The 24,348-nt window shown below is 49.7% G+C and overlaps 1 protein-coding gene and 1 non-coding gene across 15 annotated transcripts in view; one reads left to right on the top strand and one right to left on the bottom strand.

Annotated features, from left to right (window-relative positions):
* The window catches only part of Mink1 (misshapen like kinase 1), a 50,559-nt gene that overhangs the window by 22,909 nt on the left and 3,302 nt on the right, over nucleotides 1–24,348 (top strand). The window contains exons 1-26 of one of the 14 annotated variants that reach the window (XM_021734609.3): nucleotides 9,927–9,964; nucleotides 10,371–10,506; nucleotides 11,733–11,789; nucleotides 11,877–12,002; nucleotides 14,011–14,121; nucleotides 14,520–14,610; nucleotides 15,053–15,183; nucleotides 15,477–15,531; nucleotides 15,690–15,768; nucleotides 16,018–16,193; nucleotides 16,652–16,721; nucleotides 17,085–17,295; nucleotides 19,117–19,233; nucleotides 19,723–19,809; nucleotides 20,018–20,236; nucleotides 20,458–20,631; nucleotides 20,954–21,214; nucleotides 21,602–21,687; nucleotides 21,820–21,930; nucleotides 22,072–22,190; nucleotides 22,453–22,541; nucleotides 22,773–22,796; nucleotides 22,927–23,090; nucleotides 23,566–23,671; nucleotides 23,753–23,890; nucleotides 24,097–24,205. In XM_021734609.3, the coding sequence (XP_021590284.2) occupies nucleotides 10,504–10,506; nucleotides 11,733–11,789; nucleotides 11,877–12,002; nucleotides 14,011–14,121; nucleotides 14,520–14,610; nucleotides 15,053–15,183; nucleotides 15,477–15,531; nucleotides 15,690–15,768; nucleotides 16,018–16,193; nucleotides 16,652–16,721; nucleotides 17,085–17,295; nucleotides 19,117–19,233; nucleotides 19,723–19,809; nucleotides 20,018–20,236; nucleotides 20,458–20,631; nucleotides 20,954–21,214; nucleotides 21,602–21,687; nucleotides 21,820–21,930; nucleotides 22,072–22,190; nucleotides 22,453–22,541; nucleotides 22,773–22,796; nucleotides 22,927–23,090; nucleotides 23,566–23,671; nucleotides 23,753–23,890; nucleotides 24,097–24,205 (2,914 nt within the window). In that variant the 5' untranslated portion in view covers nucleotides 9,927–9,964; nucleotides 10,371–10,503. Of the gene's footprint in view, nucleotides 1–9,898; nucleotides 9,965–10,370; nucleotides 10,507–11,732; nucleotides 11,790–11,876; nucleotides 12,003–14,010; nucleotides 14,122–14,519; nucleotides 14,611–15,052; nucleotides 15,184–15,476; nucleotides 15,532–15,689; nucleotides 15,769–16,017; nucleotides 16,194–16,651; nucleotides 16,722–17,084; nucleotides 17,296–19,116; nucleotides 19,234–19,722; nucleotides 19,810–20,017; nucleotides 20,237–20,457; nucleotides 20,632–20,953; nucleotides 21,215–21,601; nucleotides 21,688–21,819; nucleotides 21,931–22,071; nucleotides 22,191–22,452; nucleotides 22,542–22,772; nucleotides 22,797–22,926; nucleotides 23,091–23,565; nucleotides 23,672–23,752; nucleotides 23,891–24,096; nucleotides 24,206–24,348 lie in introns of those variants that run through there. The other 13 variants (XM_013363787.4, XM_013363790.4, XM_013363786.4 and 10 more) reach the window with 13 other exon arrangements.
* Nucleotides 23,370–23,442, bottom strand: Trnav-cac (transfer RNA valine (anticodon CAC)). The gene has a single exon. It is a non-coding gene; the product is annotated as a tRNA-Val (tRNA).

Genomic DNA, 24,348 nt, shown 5'->3' with positions numbered 1-24,348 from the left:
CTGCTCTCCTTTACCTGTGGTATAAAGCCTCAGTAGTCCTGGCTGTCCATGTACCATCTGGCATCTTCCACCTGGTTGGAATGGCTGAAGGGAAGTTTGCCCTCAAGTTTCCTTCAGTCCTGGATGGGCTGCCTTAGGTCAGGAACTCATCTCGTGGACTCTTACTGAGGCAAGAAAGGGAACCAAACTTTTGAAAACATAGTCCCTTAGGCCACAGGAGCTGTGAGCCAAGTAAAGCACACTGTAGGCCTTGGGATCAGATTTTTGAGGCCAGATCCTGGCTCCACCACTTCCTAGCTGTGTGTAACCCTGGGCAAGTCATGTAAGTGCTCTGATTTTCCTTCACTTGAAGGAGTTTATAGTTGAGTGTAACGGTTGTACCTACCTCTAAGTTTGTTATGGGATTATATTTTTTTTCCCCCAGTGCTGGGGACTTGTATATATTAGGCAAGCACTCTACCACTGAGATAATTCCCAGCCCTTTAAAATTTTTTTTATTTGAGACGGGGACTAGAGTTGCCCAAGTTGGCCTTGGACTTGTAATCCTTCTGCCTCAGCTTCCTAAGTAGCTGGGATTACAGGTGTGCACCACCACATTTGGCTGAGATTATACTTCTAAAGTACTTGGTAGTACCAGGAACAAAGAAGATTCTTTAAAACTGCTAGTTATTATAACTATTAAAGGGCAGTGAGGATTGTAGGCAGTAAGTGCAAACTCTGAGATAGCAAAGGTGGGAGATCTCTTAAGTTTGTAATGGCAGGGGCCAGGGGAAGGGACATGTGATAGCCTGCCTTTTTAGATGAGGTGCTGGGACAGCTTTCTGTTTGTGGCTTGGGCCAATTTTCTTTTAAGAGCCTTTTCCTGATTCCTGTGATCAAGTTTGTTCTCTTAATGCCCTATATGTCTTCATAGCACCTAGAACATCACAGCTATAATTAAATAATCAATTTTTAAAAATATTTTTAAGTTCTAGTTGGACACAATATTTTTATTTTATTTATTTATTGTATGTGGTGCTGAGAATTGAATCCAGTGCCTCACATATGCTAGGCACCACTGTCCCTTAAATAATCAATTGTAGAGTTGTTTTGTGCATACCAGGATGGCAGGAGCTGTCTCAGTTTATTCACTCTTCTGTTCCCCAGCCTAGCAGTCAGTGACACAGAATGAGGAAGGAGTAGAGATTAAGGTGGCAGCTCCATGGAGTGAGGACGTACACTTGAAATTCTAGTAGAATTGAAGAGTTTTCTTAGTGCATCAAAAGGGAACCCAGAAGGTTTAAGTGACTTGCACCCAAAACACAGCCTGTTTGTGGCAAATCCAAGAATAGAAACCAAATTATCAAACTCTTAATCATATGAGTTATCATATGTTGTTATTTGCTTTTTGACTCAGGACTTTTTTTTATATTTGACCTGAAACACTAAGGACTCCTTTCCACATTAGGGTAACTTTCTTTTTCTGTTTGCTTTTTTTGTTTTGTTTTGTTTTTTTGTTTACCAGGGATTGAGCCCAGAGGTACTTAACCAGTGAGCATATATATATATATATATATATATATATATATATATATATATATATATATATATATATATAAAGATGGACACAATATTTTTATTTTTATTTATTTATTTTTTATGTGGTACTGAGTATTGAACCCAGGGCCTCATGCATGCAAGGCAAGCGCTCTACCACTGAGCTACAACCCCAGCCCCCCAGCCCTTTTTATTTTTGATTTAGAGACAGGGTTTCCCTAAGTTGCTTAGAGCCTTGCTAAATTGCTGAGGTTGACTTTGAACTTGAGGACTTCCTGCCTCAACCTCCTGAGCTGCTGGGATTACAGGTGTGCACCACTGTGCCTGGAAGGGTAGCTTTTTTAGAATGGAAATTATCATTAATCAATAATTTATTAAGCCAGTTGCTGCCACAACCTGCATGGCCATTAATTCAGAAACTGGCAAGGGGCAATGGGGGATTGGAAAAGACAAACAGACACACATAGAGAGAACGCTGGGACCAGCTATGTGGGACACCGTCTTCTGATAGAGGAACAATGACCAGAGCTAGCTTAGAATCTTTATTATATAGGTTCTATCATCAAAAGGGTTTTCTGTGAGAAAGTTTCGTCAATGCAGGTAGGCTGAAGGACAAAGTCCGATTATAGTTACCTTTTTGTGCTCATAATTCTCTACCCCTGGCAGCTGGTGTCTGAACTCAGGATCAAGACCAATAGTCCTATGCCTTGCATAAAATCTTTTAGCCGGGCATCACCATAGCAACTGGGCAATCTTGACCTGCATCTTTGTACAGGAAGTTCCCAGCCCAGGCACAGACTCTTGCTGCGAGACAGTCAGAGATCCTGAGCCAAGTCACCACTCCCCACAGGCTGCAGTGGCACATGCCTATAATCCCAGCATCTTAGGAGGCTGAGGTAGGAGAATTGTGAATTCAAAGCCAGCCTCAGCAGCTCAGCAAGATTCTGTTCTTTATTTATTTTTTTCGGGGTGGGGGGGCAGATATCAGGGATTGAACTCACAGGAACTTCACCACTGAGCCACATTCCCAGCCCTATTTTGTATTTTGTTTAGAGATAGGGTCTCACTGAGTTGCTTAGAGTTTTGCTAAGTTGCTGAGGCTGGCTTTGAACTCACAATCCTTCTGCCTCACCCTCCCCAGCCACTGGGAAGACCCTGTCTTTAATAAAATACAAAAAAGGGTTGGGGGGTGTGACTCAGTGGTTAAGTGCTCCTGGGTTCAGTCCTCAGTACCTAAATAAATAAATAAATAAGCACTATGGTAAATACTTTTTTTTTTTTGTCTTTTTGGGGGAGTGGGGGGAATCTCACCCAGGGGTACTTAACCTCTGAACCACATCCCCAGCCCTTTTTATTTTTTATTTTGCAACAGGTCTTACTAAGCTTTGAACTTGCAATCCTCCTGCCTCCTGAGCTGCTGAGATTACAGGCATGTGCCACCATGCCCAGCACTTAGGGTTATTTTTAATAAAACTTCATCAATATAATTCATATGCCATAAACTCCACCCTCTTAAAGGTTGTTAAAGTGCTTTTTAGTAGATTTGTACAAACATTACAGTATCTACTTTCAGAATATTTTCATCAGCTCCAAGTGAAACCCAGCCCCCATTCACAGCTGCCATCATTCCCCCCTCACCCCTTCCACAGGCAGTCGTTAATCTACTTTAGGTCTCTATGAATCTGCCTCTTTTGGACATGGAGTCCTACAATACGTGGACCTTTTTGTAACTGGTTTCTTTCATTAGCATAACACTGTCAAGATTCTTTCCTGTTACCACTTCTAGTCCTGCACTTCATTCCTTTTTATTGCCAGTAATATTCCATTGTGTATGTGTGTGTGTGTGTATATATATATATATATATATATATATATATATATATATACACACACACACACACACACACACACACACACCACGTTTATCCACTCAGCAGTTGACATTCTTGTTTCTTCTACTTTGGGTATTTTATGAATAATGCTGCTGTGAACATTCATGTACAGATTTCTTTTGAGAGTCTGCCCAGAAGTGGAATTGCTAAGTCATAATGTTAACTCTCTTCAACATTTGAGGAACTTCCTTTTTTCCAAAGGGCCCTGAACTATTTTACATTCCCACTAGCAATATACAAGGGTTCCAATTTCTCCTCATCCTTATCAACAGTTGTTATTGTCCGAACTTTTTGATTATAGCCATTCTAGTGGGAGTGAAGTGGTATTCTCATTGTGGTTTTGATTTGCATTTCCCTGATGACTATAGATACTGAACAACTTCTCATGTGCTTTTTGGCCACTGAATATAAGTTCTTTGAAGAAATAGCTATTCAGATCCTTTCCCTGTTTCTTATTGTTTTAATTTTACTTGTTTACCTAGCTCAGACTTCCCTCTCTCCCTACCCCACAGGCACAATAAGTGCTGCCCAGGAGTGTGCAGTATTGTTTGGAGAGCACCTCTGCTCAGTGCCAGGCCTCCTAGGGAATCAGGGGACAGAAGGACCCTGGTGGGGGGGGCTCCTCAAAGCCCACCCCAACCCAAGAGCTGCATGGCCAGCATACAAAAACTAGCATTCACCCATAGTCTGTAGGTGGTGCCCCTGACCACCTCAGGCTGTAGTCCACAGTGCTAAAGGGTTTCCCCATTTATAAATTGGGCTCTTGATCTTTTTTCTTTATTTTTCTGATATATGTTGGGATTGAACCCAGGGCTTTGTGCATGCTAGGCAAGCACTCTACCACTGAGCTACATTTCTGGCTCTTTCTTTTTATCTTCATTTTGTGTGTGTGTGTGTGTGTGTGTGTGTGTGTGTGTGTGTGTGTGTGTGTGTGTGTTTGGAGATCAAACCCAGAGCTTCATAAATACTAGGCAATACTCTACCACTAAACTATACCCTCAGCCCTATTTATCTTTTTATTATTGAATTGTAGGAATCCTTATTGGATTCATAATTTTTTTAGTTGTAGTTGGACACACTATCTTTATTTATTTATCTACCTATCTATATGTTTACTTATTTTTATGTGGTGCTGAGGATCGAACCCAGGGCTTTGCACGTGCTAGGCAAGTGCTCTACTGCTGAGCCAGCTCCAGCCCCAGCCCCTAGATACATAATTTGAAAATGTTTTCTCCCATCCTATTGGCTGTCTTTTTACTTTTTAAATGAAATCTTTTCAGCCTCACACATGTTAGGCAAGTACTCTACCACTGAGCTACATCCCCAGCCTGTTGTATATTTTATTTTTTATTTTGAGATAGGGTCTTGCTAAATTGCCCAGACTGGCCCTGAAATTGCAATCTCCTGCCTCAGCCTCCTGAGTTTGCTGAGATTCCCAGCATGTGCCATTGTGCCTGCCTCTAGATACCTCTCATTTCTTTTTCTTTTTAATCATTCTGGCTAAAACCTGCAGTACAATATTGAATCGAAATGCCAAGTGGGAATGTCTTATTGTTAGATTATTCTTTTAAATGTACCTACTTGGTCTTGTTCTTGAGAAATTTCAACTCAGGGCAGGGATAAGATCAATAAAGAAAACCAAGCCCCTTTTACTTTTGAGACAGGGTCTTGCTAAGTTGATCAGGCTATTCTCAAATGTAATCCTTCTGTCTCAGCTTCCTAAATTGCTGGGATTACAGGCATACGCCACGACGTTCATCTTCCTTCCTCTTGACCTCAGGAGACCACTGTCTATTCACTTCTCATCTCTCCCTGTCCTTTCTCGCTCTTCTCAGCGATATCCTCATGCTCTGGTTATCATCTCTTCCTATCTTCCGACAGCTGGCTAGACAAAAAGCAGATTCCTGAGAGGAGAACAGAATTGGGGGCATCACGAAGAAGAGCTAGACAAGACTGACAGCACATTGTAAAGCTGTGCCAGGGCCAGCCAGGACCGCCTGGGTGCTTCCCAGGAGCAGAGCACCTCCTTCTGGAGACCCCTCACCTTTGAAGAGGTGAATGGAGGCACCATATTTGAAGGGCTACATTTGTAGCCTAACTAACACAAAAATCAAATCTGAATTGTGTTATACCTCTCTGGGCATTCTAATCCATGGGTATCTGAATAAGAGAGAAATAGGCACTGTTGGGTTTTATCACTACTGCAAACCAGAGAAAGATCATTTATATATTATGGAATAAAAATATGCATACACCTGGACTGGGGTTGTAGCTCAGCGATAGAGCACTTTCCTAGTACGTGTGAGGCCTTGGGTTCAATCTTCTGCACTATAAAAACAAACAAGAAAAAAACTATATATATACATATATTATTTAAAAAAACAGTTCCTCTCTCATTCTCCCTTTTGGTTTCTTTCCTTCCTCGGGCATGAACACTCTTCCCTATTTTGAAAACCATCTTGTCTGACCCTGCTGCCTCCTCCAGGCATCATCTGATTTCCCCTTCCTCTCAAAGTTCAGCCTCTCCAGAGAGGGTACTGCCCCTGTAGTCTCTACTTCCTCATTGCTCCCTGCCTCCCCTGGCCCCTTCTCTCCGCCTTGTTTTTGCAACTGCAGTTCCCACAAAGGTTCCCTAGGCTAAGGCCAGGGGTGTTTTCTCAGTGTCCTCTGAATGCTCTGGAGCATTTGAGCCACATTCACCCTGTCCTTCCTACAGGATGGCCTCCAGGGTCATCCTTCTCCTGGTGTCTCTTCACCTGCCCTCTAGTGTGCAGCCTTCAGCTACTTCTGAGGCTGGCCTTGGCTCTCCCTTTCTGCTTTCCCTGGACACTCTCCCTCAATATTTTGTCTTATGTCTTTCACACTCAAGATCTCTCTCAAAATCTTTATCTCCAGATCCTATTTTTAAATGCCCCATAGACATGTACTCCCACGTCTCCCCTAATCTCAACTTGGCTGTCCCTCAGCAGCACATGGCCTTCTCTGCTCTTTAGTTCCTCTCTTCAGTTGAAAACTTACCAGCCTCCAAAGCCCTCCAGGGAGATGGCCAGACGTTCCCAACTAGAATTTAATTCTCTCCCCTGAAACCATAAAACAGGCTTTTTACCCAGTCCAACTCCCTCTCAGTTTGTGGGAGGAAGATGAGGTCCCAGACACGTAGGGCTAATGCCCAAATTCTCACTGGAAAGCCACTTTCCCATGCTCTTTCCACCATACCAGCTTTTTCATTTGCTCTTATGTCATATACTGCCACATGTCCATTTTGGATACTTGGCCTATCTGTAAAATGATGAGGTGATATGCTTCTTATACATGGTTGAGCTCCCATGGTGCCTAGTTCAGGAGTTGCTGCATAATTAGTACCTAATGAATACTTAAGGGATGAGTGAAATAAGGTTTTCTTATTGATATCCCCTCATTAAGGCCTAGCCCTGTGCAGGGCAAATGCAGACACTGGTTGGTTCATGACAGAGCAGGGTGGATTCCAAGCAGAGCTGCTTGGGCTGACCTCCAGCAATGGGGAGCTGGGACAGTGCTGGGACAATTAGGAGATCACTGTGCTTGGAGGATCAAATTGGCCAGTGGCAGCAAAAAGAGCTATGGAGGGACAGGAGCTGCACAGAGGAGGACGGAAGGGACAGGGCTGACATGGCAGGTGCAGGAATTGAGAGTGAATCAGGACACTTGAAAGGAGAGGGGACAGTGATGCTGAGAAGGGAGGGGCAGCTGCAGAGCACGATGCTAGGGGTGGATTTTTTTTTTTTTTTTTTTTTTTAGTTCTCGGCAGACACAACATCTTTGTTGGTATGTGGTGCTGAGGATCGAACTCGGGCCGCATGCATGCCAGGCGAGCGCGCTACCGCTTGAGCCACATCCCCAGCCCCTAGGGGTGGATTTTGATGGGGAAAATGTGCTGCTGTTCCACAAGCAGAGTAGGCGGGGCTCCATTGAATATCAATGTCTGACCTCAGATTACCTCATCCCTTAGTTCCCCCCAAACATATAGGAAGGAGACAGATTAAAATTAGGATTGCAAAGTTAAGATTTATTTGTAGTGATTTTAGGAAATGGTGATATATCACTGTGCTTTTAGCAGGCCAATCATTATTTTCCCTCTTAGATCAGGAACATTCAGAAAATCACAACCCTGATTCTTTTTTCTGTCTCCCTCCACTGCAGAATCAAAGTTAGATTCAAGAAAGGACTTCCCAACTATGAAAGTTGTGAGGCTTCAGAAGGGATGAGCTCTTGTCTTGGGGAGATACACACACACACACACACACACACACACACACACACACACACACACACATTATACCAGGGATTGAACCAAGCATGCTTAACCACTGAGGCCTTGGGCCTTTTTAAAAAAAATTTGAGAGGCCCTTTTTTTAAATTTTTGAGACAGGGTCTTGCTAAGTTCCCCAAGATCTCATTAGGTTGCTGAGGCTGGCTTTGAAGTTGCAGTCCTACTGTTTTAGCCTCCAGGGCTTCTGGGACTACAGGTGTGTGTTGCTGTGCCAGGATCTTGGGGAGACTTGGTGGGGGGAGGGAGGGTACTGGGGACTTGAACTCCGGGACACTTGACCACTGAGCCACATCCCCTATTTTGTATTTTATTTAGAGTCGGGGTCTCAGTGAGTGTCTTAGCACCTCAACATTGCTGAGGCTGGTTTTGAACTTGTGATCCTCCTGCCTTAACGTCCAGAACCACTGGGATTATAGAAATGTACCACCATGCCCAGCCCTTGGGGAGATCTTTAGGGAAGTGTGTTCTCCTCAAAGCTCTAAGTCTGGAGTTGTAGTTAGACATGAGAACTTCTTCTAGGTTTCTTGCAGTTCTCAGACAAACCTCTTATTTGCCCTCCACCCCAGTGATGCCTCTTTACTGTGAACCTTACTGATTTTTTTAGACAAACTAGTAAAAGATTTTTTTAGTAATAACTTCAATAGAAGCAAAATAATTGAACATACCCCATGAAGTTCTTGGCCTGGTCAGCCCAGTCCCCATCAGAGCCCCTGGGAGGTCTCCAACTTCTGTCAAGTGCCCTCTGGGGCAGGCTCGCAGTTCCTCTCAGGCTCCCAAATGCCAGGCCTGGGCTGGATGCTGGACAGCCTTAGTGAGAGATGAGATCATGGGTCTTTTCCCCAGGAGTTTGCAGACCTGTAAATACAGTTGTTGCGTGTGCCACATGCTATGATGGGGCAGATTCAGGGAGCCATTCCTGTCCTCTAGTTCCTCTCTAGAAGGTGCAGCAAGTTCAGTGAGGACATTCTTTCAAATCCTTGAACTACGTCTCCACCATGCCTGACTCTTGTTTTGTATGCTCACATCGGTGGATAAGGGGTATGCTTGCCTTGCTTGTGAGGTTTATTTTCTTGTGTTTTTATTTTTTCAGAAACCTTGTTAGTGTTCAGAATGAGGGAGAAGGGGGTCTTGGATTATATATGATCAGCACAGAGGCCTAGGTGTTTCCTGGAGAGTTTATTCTCAGGTGCCGTCCTCACTCTGCCTCCCCTCCCTATCCCTGCAGTGGTGGAGAAGGACCTGCCCTTTCCACAGGAGCCGCAGGAGCATCGACAGTGCTAGGGCCTCTCTCCAGCTTGCAGCTCCACCTGCTAGCTTCTCTCAAAAAAAAAAAAAAAAAAATGTCCTGCCTGGAGTGTGTGGGTGGCCTCAGCCCAGCCATGGCAGCTGTGCCTCTGAGGCCAGGCTGCCTGCTATGGCCCAGCAGACCCAAGAGCCTCTTAGAGGCTTTGTTCAGCCCTGGGCCCTCTCCTCCTGGCACTGCTTGGCTCAAAAGAGGAGGAACAGGGAGTTCTCCCTGCTCATTTGTCCGCCAGAGGCCCTTTCTAACCAACATCTGTTCTTTCCCTCCCTGGAGTTTCTTTCACCTGCCCCAAAGTGCCTCCAACCCTGGCCTTGAAACCCACCCCCCCACCAGTCTCAGGAGGACTAGGAAGGGGAGAAAAGGACCAGAGGAGAAAGAATTCCTGCTAGCCCCTCGTGCACCCTGCTAGCTTTCTTCATCCCTGCCTTTAAAATAAAATAATAATGATGGTAATTAACTTTTATTGAGCACACGCTCTGTGCCAGACTCCATCTTGGCATTTTATGGGTATTACATCACTTAAAGTTTTCACCAACCCCAGAGGTGGGTCCTTCACATTGTCATTTGCAGGTGCGGATGCAACAGAGCTGCTCAGTGTCTTTGAAAATCCATCTGGGTTGACTTCCATGCTCCCTCCTAACAGCCCCCTCCTGACTTTTCCCATAGAACATGAACTCTGAACCATCCAGGGGCAGGGCAAGCTGGCCACCATAGTAGCCCTGCAAGTCCCCCAGTGACATTCTCATATACCCTTCATCATCTGACAGAACACCCCTCTTTTCCCCTCTAGCATCAGAGTCCTTTTCTGAAGTGTTGACACTTTGTTATTTCTGTGTCCTTCCTGTCCCCTTTTCCCAGGACCCTGCTGGAATCTTTGAGCTGGTGGAGGTGGTTGGCAATGGAACCTATGGACAGGTGTACAAGGTAAGATTCTAATCGTGCAGAAGTGTGACCTCCACATTTGCAAGGCCCTCTCAAATGGATGAAGCACTTTCTAGTTCTGGAGATTTGAGGGGTGCTACAGGTAATTACAGAGGCCGGGGTGGGGGAGAAAAGACCCAAGAAAGAGGAGAGCAAAGAGAATAGCTGCAAGAAGTGGGGCATTTGACTGGGCTCTCCTCTCAGTGTAGAACTGGTCTCGGGCAGGGCAGGAACAGGTCTGCAGCTGGGTGGCTGTGGGACAGGAAGTGGGAGGAGCCAGGGAGGCAGTGGGGAGCATATTTGGGTGTCAGAGGTCATCTGGGAATTCAGAACTCAGACCAGAGATGTGGGTTTGACTCCTCCGAAGACCACAAAGAGACCCAGGAATTGGGGTTGGTGACCCTTATAGGTAGCCTTCTGCAGAGGGGAAGTGGCTTCATGACCTCCTACAGCTTCGTGCAACAGAGCTGGAGCCAGAGCTCAGGTCTTCTGCTTATGAGTCTGCCTTCTCCTGCACAGAAGTGGCATTTTCTCAGCCACTGATGGTACTTTTAAACCCAGCCTTCTCACATGGCCTGACCACTGTCCACACTTGGATTGGGGGAAAGGGAGTGGAGATGTTAAGAGTGCTAGCAGCCTCCTAGAACACACAGCCTGCTTCTTTGTCTCCAAACACAGCACTTGGCATTTTCACAAGTCCTCTCTTTGTTTATTGGGTCACTGGGACCACTTGACTTTCTTTTGCCTTCCTTCCCTTGTAAGCCTTGGGAAACAGGCACCCTGCCCCATCTCTTGCCTAGTTGTTGCCATGGAAATAGTAGCTCTGTGTGCTTCCGTTTCTCTGGGATTGGGGTCTTGAATGGCTGTGGAGGACAAAAATAATCCATGGGCTGGCAGTACTCAGGTCCATCTGCACAAGTGGCTGCCTTCCCCTTCCCTCCCCTTCTCAGGAAGCCTTGGACTTTCCTGTCTAAGCCTTTGATGGCTCCTCCTAGGAATTTTAGAAGGATGGGGTGGATAGGGAACAACTGGGAGTTAAAAAGGGGAAGTTTCCGCCCATTAAGACTAGTGACGGAGTCATTATGCCCCTCTGGGTCCCTGTTTCCCCAGGTTCCTTAAGATCCTTAGTTGAGTCTCTATTCTTTCCCTGTTGACAACTAATAAAAAGCCTTGGGGTGGGTTGATCCTGGAGAGGCCTCCTGTCCGGCACTCTGCCTCACAGAGGTGAGGGGACAGCCCCTCCCCCAGCTACCTCCATTGGAATGGAGAAGTATCTTTCTCTCCCACTCTAGCTTTCAATCTGTGGAATAAATGACAATCACTCTCAAGTTTTTTATAGGAGGGGTTTCATCTTTGTAGCTTGGCAGTTCAGTCTAAGGAGCTCTGTTGGCCCCAGTGACTCAGATGCTTTCTCCCTCTATTGTCTATGACAAACATGGTTTTTTAGTTTGTTTATTTGTTTGTTTGTTTATTTATTTCTGAGACATTATCTCCCTAATTGCTGACGGTCTCAGTAAGTTGCTGAGGCTGGCCGCAAACTTGATTCTCCTGTCTCAGCCTCCCAAATTGCTGGGATTACAGGCATGTGCCACCACACCTAGCTTATCTATGACCAACATGTACACTGAGGCATCTGGTCACAGTGAGGGGCACATTGTAAGACTAGAATTAAGCTAAAAGATAAGGCCTCTCCCAGAATCAAGCCTTCTCTGTTGGTCTGTTCTCTGAGTATAGACCCAGATCCCGCCATGCTCTCCTCTCTGTCCTATAGGGTCGGCATGTCAAGACTGGGCAGCTGGCTGCCATCAAGGTCATGGATGTCACAGAGGTAGGGAGTAGAACAGGGCAGAGGGCAGGCTGGGCATCAGTGGAGGGATAGAGTGGTCAGCAGACTCACTTCCTCATGTTCACCTAGGACGAAGAGGAAGAGATCAAACAGGAAATCAACATGTTGAAGAAGTATTCTCACCATCGCAACATTGCCACCTACTATGGAGCCTTCATCAAGAAGAGCCCGCCTGGGAATGATGACCAGCTCTGGGTGAGAAATGCTTTCTGGCTGCTCCTTTCATACTTCCTGTCTCCCTCTAGGCTGCCTATGTGGAAATCAGGGTCAGGGCCCAGCATCTCTGCCTGCCAACCCTCCCTTCAGTATACACAGCCTTTTTTGTCTCTTGATCCAGAGGGACCTCATGATTCACATGGACCCTCCGTCCAGCACAGCGCAGCATGGTATTTGCCCCTATGTTTGCCCCGAGCAGTCTGATGGGCAGTAAAATCCTGGTAAGGGCTAGAAGAGACGAGGGGCACTTCGTCCATCAGTTTTCCTGCCTGTAAGCACAGCTCCAGGGAGACCCACAAAACCAAAATGTCTATCAGAAATGACATGATCTAGACCCCTCCCAGCAGTGTACTGCCTTTTGGGATGATTATTTGACCAGAGCCCGCCCAGGATCCTCTTGGCCCAGAACATTCTTAAGAGTCATTCCTTCCCTTGCCTGAACACTGGTGCCAGTGGGATTCTCTTAGCCTCACCCTTTGTGGTGCTGCACCCGGCCCTGAGGGGAGAGCAGCAGGCAGTATCGCAATGGCTTTTGGGAGTTTTGGAGCTCATGCCAGGCCTCCCCTCCCAGCGGTCAGCCAGGCAAGTACTTAGTAAGCACTTTGCATATACCCTGCACAGATGGGCTATGAGCCATGGTCCTGGCCTTAAAGGCTCTGAGGCTTTTTGAAGACATAGATTCATACACACAAAGGTGAGAAACAGGTTAAGCTGCCAGATGTGTGTGTAGTGGCAGATCATTGCCTCAATGATCTAGTGGCTGGGTGCCCTCTTCTGGACATACTAGGCACTGTCTCTTACCACTGTGTTCCCCTGCCCCAGGTACAGGCCCAGACTCAGGACACAAGCAAATTATTTCAAATTAATAGCAAATGTACACGTCTCATCCATTTTTTTTTTCTTTGCAGTACTGGGGATTAAACTCAGGGGTACTCTATAACTGAGCTACATCCCAGCCCTTTTAGTTTATTTATTTATTTTTGTACTAGGAATTGAACCCAAAAGCTCTTAACCACTGAGCTACATCCCCAAATAAAATGTTTTTTTAATTTGAAACAGGACTTTACTAAGTTGCTTAGGGCCTCACACAGTTGCTCAGGCTGGCTTTTTTTTTTTTTTTAATTTTTTTAGTTGTAGTTGGGATGCAATATCTTTATTTATTTATTTTTATGTGGTGCTGAGAATTGAACCTAGGACCTCACACATGCGAGGCAGATGCTCTACCACTGAGCTATGGCCTCAGCCCCTCAGGCTGGCTTTGAACTCGTAATCCTCCTGTCTTATCCTCCCAAGCTGCTGGGATTTCAGATATGCACATCTCTGCCGGCTTAATTTTTTTTTCTTTTTTTTTTTTTTGGTGGGGATGGGGTATACTGGGGATTGAATTAAGGGGCACTCAACCACTGACCCACATCCCCAGTCCAATTTTTATATTTATTTAGAAACAGGCTCTCACTGAGTTGCTTAGCACCTCTTTTTTGCTGAAGCTGGCTTTGAACTTGAGATCCTCCTACCTCAGCCTCCTGAGCTGCTAGAATTACAGGTGTGTGCCACCGCACCCAGCTTGTGCTGGCTTAATTTTTTATTTTGAAACAGGGCCTCATTAAGTTGCTGAGGCTGACCTCAAATTTGCAATCCTCCTGCTTTGCTCTCCCAAGTTGCTGACTTCACAAGTGTCTACTACTGTACCCAACAGACAGAACTAATGTTCATAACCACTTGGATCTGGGGATCTCAGTGAAAATCTGATGAAAGCATTGGGCCCTTCCCCAAGGAAAATGCACCTGCTAGTTCTTTCCTAGCTATGTTCTTGTTCTTTCTCTCTTGATCTCAGGATGTCCTGTGCCTCTTAGGGGTCAGGCAGTTCCTGCTGTCTGACCTAGATCAGTTCTGGTCCAAGGTCTCTGGTCCTCCTCCAGGGGTCTGGCAGGGGGCAGAGGCCTTGCTTGATGAATACTTTCCCTTCTGGTGCCTTCCTGGGACATAGCTCGTGATGGAGTTCTGTGGTGCTGGTTCAGTGACTGACCTGGTAAAGAACACAAAAGGGAACGCCCTGAAGGAGGACTGTATTGCCTACATCTGCAGGGAGATTCTCAGGGTGAGCTCAAGGCTCCCTCCCCTCCCCGTGTCACCCTACCAGAGCTTCTCCATGGGCATGCAACCTCCCCACACTGGGGAGAGAGAACTGCCCACTCTAAGGAGCATGGGGGTGGAGACAGGGTCCCAACTTTGAGAGCTCTCAGGGTGTTGTAGGAGATGCTCCAAGCTCTGCCACTTCTCCTCTTGTAACACTGCAGCTGCTAGGGCCTCATGGGGAGGGAGCCACCAATTTAAGGATGCTTCTCCCAGGACAGTTCAGTTTATATCTGGGGCCCTGGTGGGGAAGGTCTGCACCTTTAGCCTACCTCTATCTAGATGGATCACTTCTGCTCCCCTCCTTGTTCTTTCTCACACCCTCCAACACCATGGCTAATTTTCTCCACTCTGCTGTCCCAGGGTCTGGCCCATCTCCATGCCCACAAGGTGATCCATCGAGACATCAAAGGGCAGAATGTGCTGCTGACAGAGAATGCTGAGGTCAAGCTAGGTACGCTGATTCACTGCGAGGCCCTCCTACTGGGCAGAGAATGGGGGCCCCCTTTTTCCTTTGGTGTCTCAGGTCTAATGCCTGTATCCTGAGGAGGTCTACTTCCTCCCTTCCTGTCTTCTGCCCTGGGATGCCTCCCTCCTCCCTTCTGATGAAAAGCACTTGAGAAGCTTCTCACCTGCCATCTATTGGGTACCCAGTACTGTGCATCTGTCAGAGGGAGATGGGGTATCATGACCCTTACTGCCTGGGATGCTGTCCCTTGATCCCCAGGATATAGGAAGGCTTGTCAAGTTCTCCAGGACATTGATGGGGGAGTGCTGAGGGTTTCTAAGCACTCTCAGAGATGGGGCCAGGGCCTCAGCTGCTGTGCACACGGGACCTGAGTCAAGGGAGCAGAAGGGGACTCCTTGTGCTGACATCCCCTTCTCCCAACTCACAGTGGATTTTGGGGTGAGTGCTCAGCTGGACCGCACTGTGGGCAGGCGGAACACTTTCATTGGGACCCCATACTGGATGGCCCCGGAGGTTATTGCCTGTGATGAGAATCCTGATGCCACCTACGATTACAGGGTATGACGTGGGAAGATGGAGCATGGGGCCCACAGGGAAAGGAAGTGAGATGGGGAGGTTGAAAGTTTGGGTGCATGAACAGAGTGGGGGGGAAAAAAAGTAAAAATGTGGTGACATGTTCCTAGTAAAGAACATTTTATGGCAAGGAAAGGATAGATGGGAAAATAGGATCATTTGGAGGACAGGGGCCTCAGGAAGGGATCCTAAAGGGGCTGGAGATGATGGGCAGAGAGAGGTTACTGGGCAGAATTGTCAGGAATATTCACCTGTCCCTCCCTCTCTCCCCTCCTTAGAGTGACATTTGGTCTCTAGGAATTACAGCCATCGAGATGGCAGAGGGAGCCCCCCGTAAGTGCTGAGTCTGTCCTGGGTAGGATGGGAAAGGAGGGAGGGGGCCCAGAGAGTGGCTATAAGGAGGAGGTAGACCTGGGAGGTCATGTTGAGGAGAGAGGTCCTTTGGGCCCTCAGTGTGGAGAAGGGATTGATGGTGTCTCTTCTTGTCCCAGCTCTGTGTGACATGCATCCAATGCGAGCCCTCTTCCTCATCCCTCGGAACCCTCCACCCAGGCTCAAGTCCAAGAAATGGTAGGTCTCTGAGGGCTTGGGGTCTGAAAAAAGAGGTCTCTGGGCAGGGTGACCCCCACCCTAATACTCTTCTGTGTATGTGATCTGCCCCGTGGAAGAGGTATGGGTGGTGGGTGGTGATGGATTGGGAAGTGGAGCTGCCAGGAGGAAAGTCATGGTGGCTTTGGGGCAAGTGGTCCACCCTCTTCCTCCTGCAACCCTCCCCTTCCAAGAGAGGCCCCCCCCAGTGTGAGCCACCACTGTTTCCAGGTCTAAGAAGTTCATTGACTTCATTGACACCTGTCTCATCAAGACTTATCTGAGCCGCCCACCAACGGAACAGCTGCTCAAGTTTCCCTTCATCCGCGACCAGCCCACGGAGCGGCAGGTCCGCATCCAGCTCAAGGACCACATTGACCGGTCCCGGAAGAAGCGGGGTGAGAAAGGTCAGTGGGCAGGTAGGAGGTGGTGGGTCTTAGGAGATACCTCAGCCCCCACTCCCTTCAGCCCTGACTTCGCTTCATACGCAACTCCCAGGTCTCAGCTCTCCTCCAAGATTTCCTTTCTCAAACTTTCAGCCCCAGAAGGGTTTTTAACCACTTGATCTGAGTCAGCCTTCCAATGAGGATCGCCCTTTCACATCCTGGCAGATCTCACACTGAGCGCATGCATGTGTCAGTGCATGTGCACATCTGCCCCATGCCCCCTCTTGTGGGGTCGTGTCCCCATCTCTGTCCTGGCCCACACCTGAGACCCCTGCCTCCCCACTGCTCTGGGGAGGCAGATGGAGCCTCATGCTGGTTATCCGACAGACCTTTACTAGTTATCCCTGTCTAAGGTTTCCCTAGCCCAGGGTGGGATATGGGGCACTGGATGAAGAAACAGCGGTGATCTCCCCCTGCAGAGGAGACAGAATATGAGTACAGCGGCAGTGAAGAAGAAGATGACAGTCATGGAGAGGAAGGAGAGCCAAGGTGGGTTTGGCAGGTAGAGGCAAGAATTAGGGCCATCCTGTATTAGCTGAGGGGACAAAAATGATCCTGGCTTTGAAGACTCTCAATCTCATGGTGGTGGCATTAAAAAGGTAGATGCCTATATATACCAATTCCCTGAGTGCCAGAAAGAGATCAAATGAACGCATGAGCCAGTGGTGAGGAGGGACGTGATTCAGGGATGCAGCGGGTACCGGCCAGAATATTAAAGACAAATCTCCTGGCCCCCTGGAAGTGGCCAGAGGCAGACTCTAGCAGTTAAAGCACCCACTCAGACAGGCACCCCAGGGATGAGGTGGGAACTAGCAGGTCCTGACCCAGCACTCTTTTGTGACACTGACCCAGCTCCATCATGAATGTGCCTGGGGAGTCCACGCTACGCAGGGAATTCCTCCGACTCCAGCAGGAGAATAAGAGCAACTCCGAGGCTTTAAAGCAACAGCAGCAGCTGCAGCAGCAGCAACAACGAGACCCCGAGGCACACATCAAACACTTGCTACACCAGCGGCAGCGTCGAATAGAGGAGCAGAAGGAGGAGCGGCGGCGGGTTGAGGAGGTAGGGCCAACCTCTGCCCTGGTCCCAACCATGGTTCCATTAAGGCAGCAGGAAGAACAAGGAGTGAGCTGGGTCTTCCCAACCCCACTTCTTTAAGACTTTTCTACAAAAGCTCTATCCTCTGTTATTAGAAACTCAGTTTCCAGGCCTGGGTCCCCATCCACTGTCCCCCGTCCCCTCAGTCCTTTGTGGTTGTACTGTCAGCACCCTTCAGAGAACAGCCAGTTTCTGAAAGGTCATTGCGATTCCCTAGGACAAAACTGCTCCTCTCTTGGTTTCTGCTATAAACCTCTACTCTGGATGTATCTGGTTCCATGAGCTGCCAGGCTCAGGGAGAGGGATCTGTGTACTTGAGTGCACCTGTTCATCTTACTATCAGATGTGCTGCTGATCTGCTTGGAATGGGAAAAGGACCCCTTCAAAGTCTCCTTTTATTTTTGGTTATTTTGGCTTGCATTAAACCCAGGGGTACTTTACCATTGAGCCATATGGGTCCTAGCTAAATTGCTGAGGTTGGGTTTAAACTCACGATCCTGTGGTTCAGTGGTAGAGCACTTGCCTAGCATGTGTGAGGCACTGGATTTGATCCTTAGCACCACGTATAAAAAAATAAAAGTCCATTGACAACTAAAAAGTACATATTAAAAAAAACTCACAATTCTCTTGCCTCAGTATCCCAAGCCACTGTGATTACAGGTGTGTGCCACCAGAATCTTATTTTTAAATAAGTGTAGTTTTCTCTCTTTTCAACCAATTATAATATATTTGCATATACATACATGTTTAAATTACTTATTTTGCAGGGGTAAGGAGAATATAGATTGTTTTTTTTAATGCCTTAAATGAATGTATCTTTTGTTGAATTATTACCTAATTTCAAAGTTCATAGCTGGGCTTAACAAAAATAGGAGGCAAGGAACTTGTATAGCATCCACACCACCTATTACTCTCTTCTCAAGCAGGCTCTGCAGAACAAAAAATAATCTATAAGAAAGGCTGCTAAGACTCTTTTTTTTCTTTTTTTTTTAATTGGTTGTTCAAAACATTACAAAGCTCTTGACATATCATATTTCATACATTAGACTCAAGTGGGTGCTGCTAAGACTCTTTCTCGGTTTTTTAATACGTGTAGTGCTGGATAGCCTGAAACAGAATCTGGGGTAACAAGTTGTTATCTCCTGGAGAAGGCTGCTAGGAACTCATTGTAGAACAAGCACAAGTTCCTTCTTGTGTAAGGGCCCCTGGGACTGAGCTTGACTTTTTCTTGTTTTGGGGAGTCCAGAACCATTGGTCAGGAAGATTCTGAAAGTCACAGGCAACCTGGGACTATGGATTAGTCAAGGCAGTTTCTTAAATCCAAAGGTTGCTTTTCTGTGTGTGGCTACCTGGTGCCCTCTGGTGGCCAAAGTGTGTCACTTGCACTCATTGTTGCACTCAGGTCACTCTGGGCAAAGGTTGCTTTGAGTCCAGGAGTTGGGGGCGCTGAGGTTATTGAAGATGAGCTTTGGTTTTGTTTGTTGTTGTGTGGAGTAATGGTTAGAGGAAGGTGTCATCCAATTCAGGCCCCCCCAAGGACACAATCAGCTCTTAGCCTCTGGTCCCCTGCTCATGGCTACCTTAAACAAACCATTTTTCCCCAAGCCAAACCCTTGCAGCCTCTGGCACAGGGGCAGGTATATTTGCAGAAACATGTTAAAGCTGTCCTCTCCACCACCCCTAGCAAACAAGAAGACCTGCTCCTGTTCATTGAGGGCCCCTTTCTGGGCTGGGCTGTCTTAACATCTGGCATGGTCTAAAGACCACTTTGTCTTTGGTTCACAGCAACAGAGGCGGGAGCGAGAACAGCGGAAGCTGCAGGAGAAGGAGCAGCAGCGGAGATTGGAGGACATGCAGGCCCTGCGGAGGGAGGAGGAGCGGCGGCAGGCAGAGCGGGAGCAGGTACGGGCCGCCAGCGCGCACTACACACCCGCCTCCCTCTCCACCTGCCCCGTCCTCCCCGTCCACCCTCCCCCTGCTCCTGCTGCCTGCCTCCCCTGCTCCCTTGTGCCCTTCCCCCTTGGCTCCCCTACCCCTAGATTCCCCTATCTTTTCTAGCTTCACTCTTTCTCTCTGTTTTCTCCCACCCTTCAACCCCCAACCCTGGCTCCCTGCCCTCCTCCTGTCTCTGTGCCTTCATTCCCCATCTCTCTGACCATCCCTGACTCCTCCCCTGCACCTTCCCTCATGGCCCCCACTCGCTTCCTCCTCATTCCCTGTGCCCTCTTCTTCCCATCTGTGCTGCGTCACCCCCACCCCCACCCTGGGGCTCATCTTCCCTGCTCCTCCTCATCCTCACCCTGCTGATCGCTCCCTTCGCCGCCTGCTGCTGCCCCCCCTCTGCTGCCTCTCCCTCTTTCCCTGCCCTGTGCCCCCACCCCCGCCCCCCAGGAATATATTCGTCACAGGCTAGAGGAGGAGCAGCGACAGCTCGAGATCCTTCAGCAACAGCTGCTCCAGGAACAGGCCCTACTGCTGGTAATGGGGTCCCTTGGCGTCCTTTGGGAAGATGCCATCCAGAGCTGCTTTGATGGACTGGGATGGGAACACTTCAGGGGAAAGGACTCACCCAAGACATCACAGGAAAGCAGCTTTGTCTAGGCAGTTGGAGGAGAGAAAGGGCACGCCTGCTCTAATTTCCATGGTCACACCCTGCTGAGCCCTCTTTCCCTACCCTTGGGCCCAGGAATACAAGCGGAAGCAGCTGGAGGAGCAGAGGCAATCAGAACGGCTCCAGAGGCAGCTGCAGCAGGAGCATGCCTACCTCAAGTCCCTGCAGCAGCAGCAGCAGCAGCAGCAGCTTCAGAAGCAGCAGCAGCAGCAGATCCTGCCTGGGGACAGGAAGCCTCTGTATCATTATGGTCGAGGCATTAATCCTGCTGATAAGCCAGCCTGGGCCCGAGAGGTACTCACTGTCTTCTTTGCCTCCTGAGATTCCATCCATCAGACCCACTGTTCCAGCCCTGGAAAGTGCAAAAAGCAGTTATTCCCCAATAGTGGGCTTTGATTAGGGGAAGGGAGCACCAACACAGGCTGTAGGACTGGGGCTGTTAGAGCAGGTGGGGATCTATATTTTGAGACCAGGAAGGTAAGAGTTGGCCTGCTTGACAGCCCTTTGTATCATAGGTGGAAGAAAGAACGAGGATGAACAAGCAGCAGAACTCTCCCTTGGCCAAGACGAAGCCAAGCAGCACAGGGCCAGAGCCCCCAACCCCCCAGGCCTCTCCTGGCCCTCCAGGACCCCTTTCCCAAACTCCTCCTATGCAGAGGCCGGTGGAGCCCCAGGAGGGACCGCACAAGGTGAGTCTCCCCATTCCTGTCATAACACACACACACACACACATACACACACAGGTAGTCATACTCAGAGTACACGTGTCCACGTCCATACATATATTCACTGGAGTCCTAGGATTAGAGAGCAAATGCCACATGGGCACAGACAGTCCATCGCCTGCTTGCTGCTATGAGCTTGGATGTGTTTCTATCTATTCTTGGGCTCCAGGAAACCTGTGCCCTTTGACAGGGGGGCAAGTAATGCCTCTTCTCAGCCCAGACCCCAACTGGCAGGTGGGGATGTGCCACAGAGCAGGCAGCCCACCCTCCTGGTCTCTCCCTGCAGAGCCTGGTGGCACACCGGGTCCCACTGAAGCCATATGCAGCACCTGTACCCCGATCCCAGTCCCTGCAGGACCAGCCCACCCGAAACCTGGCTGCCTTCCCAGCCTCCCACGACCCTGACCCAGCAGTCCCTACACCAACTGCCACGCCCAGTGCCCGCGGAGCTGTCATTCGCCAGAATTCAGACCCCACCTCCGAAGGGCCTGGACCCAGCCCGAACCCCCCCTCCTGGGTCCGGCCAGATAATGAGGCCCCACCCAAGGTAAGGACAGCCCTGTGGGGGTCCAAGAAAAAGCAGAGAAGTAGTGACAGGAAAGAAAGGAAGGAGAACAGATGGGCACGCAAGATAGAAAGAGTGGGAAAGGCCCATGCCCTGTGGGGTGAACTGGCCAGACTGAAGGCACAAGGCTGGGTCATGTAACTCCTTGTGCTGAATGTGGGGGGGTGGAAAAGCACCAGGGTGCTTCAAGCACTGGGGCAGCCTTCTGAGTGAGAATCGCAGCTCTGCCGTCTCCCGGCTTCATAACCAGGACTTACCAACTCCCCAAAAAGCTAGGGACCACACCTCAGGGCTGCGGAGGTGTCTTGTGTTCTGAGTGCCCCTGCAGGGCTGGCACGGGGTGTGCTGACCATGCTCTCGCCTTTCCAGGTGCCTCAGAGGACCTCATCTATTGCCACTGCCCTTAACACCAGTGGGGCCGGAGGGTCCCGGCCAGCTCAAGCTGTCCGTGCCAGGTAACATCTGGGTGGAGTCAGGTGGCAGCCTAGGGAATAAGGGACTTTACCAAGTTACCCACTTAGGGGTGGGCAAGCCCTGACCCAGTCACCTCAGTCCCTTTGCCCCGGCACCCTGTGCTCCCTCCACAGACCTCGCAGCAACTCCGCCTGGCAAATCTATCTGCAAAGGCGGGCAGAGCGGGGCACCCCCAAGCCTCCAGGGCCCCCTGCTCAGCCCCCTGGCCCGCCCAACGCCTCTAGGTAATGGAGTTGTCCCTCCACTCACTCCCACCTCTCACTTCTGCCACCTGCTTCCCTCTGGTGATGGTTCCCTCTGCAGTGCAGCTCGACACCCCAGAAGGGAGCCCCTATCTCCCTCACCTTCACTCTACCCCTTCACAGTAACCCTGACCTCAGGAGGAGTGACCCAGGCTGGGAGCGTTCGGACAGCGTCCTCCCTGCCTCTCATGGGCACCTCCCCCAGGCCGGCTCACTGGAGCGAAACCGAAACCGAGTGGGAGGTACGTGAGCCCAGGCCCGATGGCCTACCCTGGGCCCGATGGCCTGCCCTGGGCCTGATGGCCTGCCCTGGGCCTGGACAGCCTGATCACCACAGGCCTGCCTTTGTGAACTAGAACACCCACAGGGTGTAGGGGACCTGGATGGACATGGAACATGTTACTGAGCTCTGGGCTCAGGACCAGGGATCAGCCAAGGGTATAGGCTTGAGGCCATCCCTGTCCAGTGTCACTGACCACTCTTCTCTCACCCTGCTGTGTCCAGCCTCCACCAAACTGGACAGCTCCCCAGTGCTCTCCCCTGGGAACAAAGCCAAGCCTGATGACCACCGCTCACGGCCAGGCCGGCCCGCAGTGAGTCACCTGGTGGCAGGCGTGGCCCTGCTTTACCCTGGACGGGGGCTTAGGGGCAGGATGTGGAGGGGCCTCCAGAGCCCCAGGGGCTGGGTGTCAGGGGGCCTTCACTAATGCACATGAGAGGAAGGACTGTGGGGGTCATAGATGGCACGTCCACATCACTAACCTCTGTTAACCCTCTCTCCTGCCTCTTCCTGGCTGCCTTTCTTCCCCTGCGGCCCCTCCCAGAGCTATAAGCGAGCGATTGGTGAGGTTAGTGAGGGGCCACTGTGGGAGCCCTCTCCTGCTTCCTGCCCTGGTCTGCACTGGTTCCCTTTGTACCTCCTCTGCCCCGGCCCCTCTGTGTCCTCCCCCCTCCTCTCACGCCTCTCCTCCCCTGCAGGATTTTGTGTTACTCAAAGAGCGAACCTTGGATGAGGCCCCGCGGCCTCCCAAGAAAGCCATGGACTATTCATCATCCAGTGAGGAGGTGGAGAGCAGCGAAGATGATGAGGAAGAAGGCGATGGCGAACCATCAGAGGGGAGCAGAGACACCCCTGGGGGCCGGTATGGCGTGTCCTGGGGAGAGGTGTCCCATGTCAGAGAAAGGGGAGAAGAGGGACCTCGACCATAATGATAGGTGGGGAGGAGAGGTGGGGCTGTGAACAGGCCTGAGGGCGAGTGGTCCCCATTCTCTGGAGCATCGGGTGGAGGTTCTGGGTTTCTGCTCATCCACTGTGGTGGGACTTTCTAGGTGCCTCTGCACCAATCTGCCCTGAGTACCATGCAGGGAGCGCCTGACTGCTTAGTGAAGGCTGAGCAAGTCGTGGGTTTTTTGTTTTGTTTTGGTGGTGCTGGGGATTGAACCCAGGGCCTTGTGCATGTGAGGCAAGCACTCTACCAACTGAGCTATATCCCCAGCCCAGAACAGGTCATGTTTTGAAGAGAAACTGGAAGCCTGAGTCTTTGGCTCGCCTCTTCTTCCTGTGGCACTTGTGTGTGGCAGGCAGGATTTGGAGGGCCACCTTCCTCTCTCCCACAGCAGCGATGGAGACACAGACAGTGTCAGCACCATGGTGGTTCATGACGTCGAGGAGATAGCCGGGACTCAGCCCCCATATGGGGGTGGCACCATGGTGGTTCAGCGTGTGAGTGGGCCTCCCGCCCTTTCCCATGCCTGTGGCGTACCCTCCTCTGTGCCAGGACCAAACTTTTCCTCTGTTCTGCAGACTCCCGAAGAGGAGCGAAGCCTGCTGCATGCTGATAGCAATGGCTACACAAACCTTCCAGATGTGGTTCAGCCCAGCCACTCGCCAACCGAGAACAGCAAAGGTCAAAGCCCCCCCTCCAAGGATGGGGGCAGTGATGTAAGTGGGCTGGAACAGGCCCATAGGGTAAGAACCCTGCAATGGCAGGAGAGCTGGGGGGAGCTGGGGCACTGTGGTAAGAGGGGTAGATGGGGCTGGGCACTGTGAGCTTCTCAGTGAGGACCTAAGGCCTGGGAACGAGAGGGGCAGGGCCACAGGCTGGGGTCTTATTTGTTTGACTAACTACTACCACTGCCCCCAAACAGTACCAGTCTCGTGGACTAGTAAAGGCCCCTGGCAAGAGCTCGTTCACCATGTTTGTGGATCTAGGGATCTACCAGCCAGGAGGCAGTGGGGACACCATTCCTATCACAGGTGAGGAAAGGAAATCTGCCATGGGGCGGGCCCCCGAGGTGGCTTGGGGGGGAATGCAGGTGTCCCTGAGGACGTGGCTTTACAGAGTACAGGCAGGAACTCTCCTTTGGGCCTCAACTCCTTCTCTGGCACAGAGGCAGGGA

This window comes from Ictidomys tridecemlineatus, chromosome 3 (genome assembly GCF_052094955.1).
Source record: "Ictidomys tridecemlineatus isolate mIctTri1 chromosome 3, mIctTri1.hap1, whole genome shotgun sequence".
Taxonomy (NCBI): Eukaryota; Metazoa; Chordata; class Mammalia; order Rodentia; family Sciuridae; genus Ictidomys; species Ictidomys tridecemlineatus.
This window is presented reverse-complemented; position numbering and strand designations above follow the sequence as displayed.